Source organism: Cicer arietinum, chromosome 6, assembly GCF_000331145.2.
Source record: "Cicer arietinum cultivar CDC Frontier isolate Library 1 chromosome 6, Cicar.CDCFrontier_v2.0, whole genome shotgun sequence".
In the NCBI taxonomy this organism is placed as follows: domain Eukaryota; kingdom Viridiplantae; phylum Streptophyta; class Magnoliopsida; order Fabales; family Fabaceae; genus Cicer; species Cicer arietinum.
In genome coordinates, this window is record NC_021165.2 from 9,417,510 (window position 1) to 9,423,836 (window position 6,327).

Below are 6,327 nucleotides of genomic sequence, written 5' to 3' on the forward strand. Positions count from 1 at the left end.
CCGGCCAGTAGTGCATGTTGTATCTTTTATTTATTTTTTAATTTGAAAAAACATATATGAAGGAAAACTACTTAAGTCAGGACGGGTATGAGTACTTACAATGAAATGAAATTTACGTTCAAACCATTTATTTTCTCCTCTTATAATTTCACCTTTCCTTTATAATATAAAATATTTAACATAAATATAAATTGTAAAGTGGATGGGGAAAAGTTTGATTTGTTTTACTTTCATATTTTCTTTTCCAACTCTGTCTTTATTATTATGCTTATGATGTGTGTGTGTTTTGTGGAGTTGTCTGCTCTTTCTCTATTTTCTTCATTTGAATGTCAGGTTTTGTTGGTACAAGGGGAAAATGAATAAGGAGTATGCATTCTAAAACATAATATTAATAAGACACATATGCACAAGAGCCAATATTGATCGTTAAGCGATAGTTAATAATTTTTTCATTTCAAAATAATTAATGTATTTATAAAGAAATATTTATTTTAAAATAATAATAATTTTTTATTTTTAATATAATTTTAATTGTTTTATTTAAATTATATTTTTTAATTAATGATGTTTGTATCATTTTTAAGTTATTATTTTTCACTTTATATTTATATAAATAAAAATAAATCAATATTTGATATGATTAGTTTAAATAAAATCATCATTCTATTCATTCATTTATCGTTTTTTTTTTAATTTATTTGAGATGATCAATGACAATAATTATTTTGAGATGGAAGAAATATATCTTTGAAAATTGTTGTTGGCAATTTGGGTTTAGATTCTCTTTCCTTGTTTCTAATATTTAAATCACTTACAATATCAAAATAAAATATCTTTATGTAAGTTGCTTTAATTAATTTAGTATACTTTTTACGTTTCAAAAATACTTATTTCATATATAAAAATAATGATTTGTCTACGATATATGTAGATCAAAATATCTTAAAAGAAAGATCTTTCTTAAAACAATATAGATTATTTTAAAGATTAATAATAGAAATAATTTAATGATTGACAATTCAAAATGATGATTTACCGATAAATTGGTACTAAGAACAAGGTTTTGTTTGGGAACTAGGATAAAAAGCAGGAGAACGCTTTGAAGGATAAAGCGGCAGAAGGTTTTGAAGGAAAAATGAAGAGCAAGGGAAACAAACATAGGTAAATCTCTAACTTTTGAGAGAATGTTTTCAAAGAAAGTGAGATGAAAATGTTTATGAGTATTTTTTTTTTAAAGTGTCAAAAATAATGAATTTAAAATTCATCTAAAATCCTATGAGATCTTCCCCCTATTGCATTTTTTTTTATATTTCCTCCATATTGAAAGGTTTTACTAGTTCAATGAAGAAAATAAAACGTTATCTTGTAAACAATGATAGCATCCACAATGAAGATTTCATATATAGTCCACATTGGTGCCAAAGTGTGTCTTGTATATACAAATCACTCATTTTTTATTTTTTAAATATTTTTTGTACCAAAAAGGATTGAATGCCCAAAGAAGAAAACAAAAGAAAATTAAGGAGTAAAACACATGTTCCTAGGCATGCAAGTCTCATAAATATCATTAAATAGAAGTTACTTAAGCTCATTAGGGGATACTACAAAACTACATAATTTCAAGAAGCAAAATTAAGGCTAAAGCTAATAAGTCAATTCACACTTCTATATCTTCCGACATGTGTGAGTAAACTGATATGTCAATCCTTCTGAAGAAACTTTTGGATACATCAAATCAGAGGAGGATGCACCCCTTGAAATTACACTTATTTGTAATTATGTTAATGAACACTTTTGAGTCACTTTCGACGATTAGGTGAGATAGATCATCTCCTATGCCATGACAAATCCCAAATTGCATGTCCCCACATCTCAACATGCATAACATCACACACCCCTAATCTTTTGCCTAAACTCTTTAATTCATCTGCCATCTAAGTCACAAACTAACTTGCTACACTTTGCAACGTCACCATACTCCTTGCACGCCATGTCACAATTAAGTTTTATCCAACCATGTTGAGGCCTCTTCAATCCAATGTATAAAGTTTCTAGATTATGAGGAGAGCCGTGTAGATGAGTGTAAGTGCTTTCAACAGTAGTCCTAACGAAATTTTTGATGACATGGGTAGGGTTGGTAAGCTGCAGGAAGTCTTATTCAAAAATTACTTTAGTTCGCCAATTCGACAAATGTCAGCAAGTTATCATGAAAGTTGATTGTCATCAATTGATCTTGAAATAACTAAAGATCGAATCGCGAATAATAATTAAAATATTAAAATATCTAATTAAAAAATTAGTGCAAATACATCAACTTCTTATCTACAAATCATAACAATAAGAAAGAAAAAAAAAGTATAAATACTAAATAATTCTTAATACTAATATACCTATTATATTATCTAATACTTCTCCATCTAATTAAAGGCACTGATTTTATGTAATCATACTACAAGATAAATAGGAAATTATGTACTTCCTCAAATAAAGATGGCAACAATAAAAAATAGTTCAGGGTAGAATCCATCCTTATATGTGAGTTTTTGTGTTAATACAAGACTTTTTTGTTTAGACAAATATAAAACACTTCTTCAAAATTATATTTTACATTAAACAAATTAATTATGTGTATTGTTAAATATTATTCTTTTTATTTTATAATGAAAACACTCATTTAATCATTTCACATATGTAAAAACAAAATCTTCAACCATTAAAGGAGTACCTTCAATTTACCAGAAGCACAAAATGCAAAGAGAAGAGTTTATAAGGATTGTTGGGCGCGCGTTACAATATAAAACATTATTATTTGTAAAACATATAAAAAAACATATAAAAAATTATTTTAGGGTAATTATATTCAACCGATAATTTTTTTAAGGATGTTTCTTTTTCCACCGATAATACAAACATATAAAAAAATTATATTCAAATTGATCACTCCAAACATGTAAAACATATCTCCTAATTAAGTAATTCAAATAAAATTTAGAAGCTTTTGAAAATATTTGAAGCGAAAAGAATCATATTTTAGTATTTTTTGAACAAATTCTTAAAAACGCAATATGAGTCCACTAAGGGGGATTAGGACCCAACCCATACTACATAAGGCCTAGTAATACTATCACATCTTTTTAGTTTGTATTATAGACAAAAAGGCAACGTTGCAAATACGCAACTACCTACACCCGTTTTTTCTAAAACAACATAAAATCTATAGAAGCGTACAAACAAAAATTAGTTTTTCAATATATAGATAGACGAGGATCAAAATATTGTAAGAGTAAAAGTCATTCTGCCAAATAACTTGTTATATACACTAAATTTCACAAATTTAACCATTATAAATTTTATATTATCTTAACGATTATTTATTTTAAAAATTATAAAAATCAAATATCAACGGGATATCAAATTTTATAGTCAATATTTTATTTGATTTTTTAAAAGTATATTATCCATTTTTTACATAAGAAATATATTATTGAAACATTATTATGTTTATATTCTCAAAATTCTGCTAATGAAGATAATTAAAGTCTTGCAATTGTTAGCTATCATTTAGGGTTCTATTTTTTAGTTTTTAAAACATAATAATATATTTCTAAAGTCTTTAATATTTTAGCTATCATGTAGGATTATTAAGTTCATACTCCCAATTTTTATTTTGATGAGTTAATTTATTAATTTCAATTATTATTTTAATGTATGGGTTATCGTATTCAATCATCTAATTTGCATATTATAATATTTTTATATTTTTAAAATTATATTTAAAAATCAAATATGTCTAATGATTGTAATTTACTACAACTCTAACTCTATCAATACAACCTATTTGATAATGTATACCAATTAATAAAAAATACATTAAATGTGTAAGGAATGTATATTTTTTTAAAAAAATTATCCTTCAATTATTAAAAGAGAAAAGTTAATTTTTTTCTCTATATTTAATTAGTGATATGTTGTTAAAAAATAATTAATACATGTTATAATTTGATAATGATCTTATGGAAATGCACAATAAAATTTTAGAAAAGATGTAGAAGATGTAGTAGTATAAGATTTGATGGAAGATAAGGTGTATCACATTCATAGATTAATTTTTAATAGAAATTTACTTTAAACTTTAACCACAATATATTGTAAGTATACCATCTTACATGTGAAGACAAAAATAATCATTAACTTATATTTTTTTTAAGTATCATTGATTATTTTTGAAATTTTAATGATATTTAAATATTAATCCACAATAAATTGAATACCCTAAAAAAATAATTTTTAGAGTATTTTTTTTAACACACTTTTTAACTTACTATCTTATTAATAAAATTTATATAAATTTCAACAAATTTATATGAGAACTACAAAACAAAAGTTTAAAATCTATATAAATTTCAATGAATAAAAATGATTATATTAAAAAATGTGTTGTTAATCCTAATATGTTATACGATTATAGTCCTGCAGTGTCATTTAAACAAGTGGGCGCATTTAGTAGAGAATAAAAAGTCAAAGAAGAAGAAATAGGCGCAGCCACAGCAAATCACAACTTGTTGAAAGTAACATGGCGCAAGCTGTTCACAATCACAACCAATCCTCTCCTCCCATCTACACCCACACCTAACAATTTTCTATTTTTCCTTTTTCTACCGCGGATGACAAATTTTAAATAAATAAAATCTGAAGAAATAAATAAATGAGGATGTATCTTTTCTTGGGTATAGTGTAAACGCAGGAATAACGTATCAAATAGGGCACCAATTTCTCAATATGTGGTCCCACATTACGGAGCCGTTAACCGCCGCCGTGAATCCAACAACCCATGCCGGAACACCGTTGAGCACTCGGGCAATTCTCCAAGGTCAGCGAAAAGCGACTCATCCTCTTCCCCCATTGGTAAAAACACGGAAGCCACGTCATCATCAAACTCCGCCATAATCGGGCTTTCCAGAATAACCGACGACGTCGTATCAATTTGAACCAACCACCCCAAGTCATCTCCGCAAAGTTGGTCGACAGTTTTGTGATCCGGTTCGACCGGGTCCAGTTGGGACTTGGGTCTATTATTTCTTGAAACCGGCCAGGGATGGTTGTGGTCTGAGGAGTAGGTTATGACGAGCATTGTGGGGTCCACACGGCTCCTCTCCACTTGTTTCCTCGCTGGACAACCTTTGCAACTGCTACACCTGTAGTACCCTCTGTTCCCAATTTCATAAATCAACAACAACCTAGTACAGTAATTTCTCCTACCTTCACTAAATTACCAATTATTCATTTTATTTTATGAAAATAACTAATACTTCCTATTTTTAATTACTTGCTATACATTACATGAATTGAATTAGTGTTTCAAAGTAGATTTTAAATGCTGACTCAACTGAGGTTATTTTGTTAAGAACATCTTTAATCATCCTTTAAAGTAGAAATTGTATATATAAATTAATGGATTAATTGCAGGTCTCTTATTTTAGTTGAATTATGAAAGTAGTCCGTCAATTTTATTTATTTCTACTTCAAAATTTTTATGTGGTACAACAATTATATCTGAATTTTATTATTATAAATCGTATGGTGTGAATTTTAAATTAAAATTAAAAAAAAATAAAATGAGATACAATTTTCGGGATTCAATTAAAATAGATGATTAAAATTATAATTAACCTTAAATTAATATATACCTGGGATAAGGGGAACCTTTGATGGGTTTCTGTCCATACTTTCTCCATGCCCATGAATCAGAGGGTGGGGTATTGCTCTCTCCTTTTAGCCTTGTTCCTTCATTTTCCTTTATTGGGATTTGCACCACCCTTTTCTGTATGCTTCGCCTACTAAGTTAACAATTCCCATTTTTTGTTACATCAATTAACTCAAATTAATTGGATGTGTGATTATTAGTATATGTGTGTGTACTAACCTTTTCTTAGATGATGAAGAAGAGAGGGAAGTGTTAAAAGCGGTTGAAGAAGGAGGGGAATCTTGAGCTATGTCTTCTTGTTGAGTACTCCTATGTGGGTTGTTGAATTTACTTTTCATTTCTTGGAGCTGGAATATGGATCGTCACTTTGTAATTAATCTTGACCCTTGATGCGATGATATGATTAATGTGGCTAGCTAGTATCTAAGCATGGAAATGGGTTTAGGTAGATTACACAAAGTGACAAATAAGAAATTTAAAGGGAGAATTAGGAAGTGAGAGAATGGGGAATGGCCTTTAAAAATGGGGATTCATGTTGACAGATTGGCTACGCTACATTTATGGTCTTTCTTTATTAGGGGACGTGCAAACAAATACTTCGTATTAATATTAGTCTACAACCT

The 6,327-nt window shown here is 28.1% G+C and overlaps 1 protein-coding gene across 3 annotated transcripts; it reads right to left on the minus strand.

The window, feature by feature from the left end:
• Positions 1–4,533: 4,533 nt before the first annotated feature.
• Positions 4,534–6,327, minus strand: LOC101493438 (probable WRKY transcription factor 65). Of its 3 annotated transcripts, none has more exons than XM_027335893.2 (3): positions 5,924–6,327; positions 5,688–5,837; positions 4,534–5,195 (listed from the first exon to the last, which is right to left on the minus strand). In XM_027335893.2, exons 1-3 carry the CDS (start codon positions 6,040–6,042, stop codon positions 4,793–4,795), a joined length of 672 nt encoding a protein of 223 aa, XP_027191694.1. In that variant the 5' UTR covers positions 6,043–6,327; the 3' UTR covers positions 4,534–4,792. The 3 variants fall into 3 exon arrangements, with proteins under 3 accessions (XP_027191694.1, XP_012572328.1, XP_004504282.1); XM_012716874.3 differs by having other exon boundaries at positions 4,534–5,207; positions 5,688–5,834; positions 5,924–6,319; XM_004504225.4 differs by having other exon boundaries at positions 4,534–5,207; positions 5,924–6,311.

Bases quoted from the DNA above. Each gene is read 5' to 3' on its own strand.
- LOC101493438 (XM_004504225.4), bottom strand. From the start codon at position 6,042: ATGAAAAGTAAATTCAACAACCCACATAGGAGTACTCAACAAGAAGAC. The intron at 5,838-5,923 runs GTTAGTACACAC...TTGTTAACTTAG, and splicing joins TCTTCATCATCTAAGAAAAG to TAGGCGAAGCATACAGAAAA. The intron at 5,208-5,687 runs GTATATATTAAT...AATTGGGAACAG, and splicing joins AAAGGTTCCCCTTATCCCAG to AGGGTACTACAGGTGTAGCA.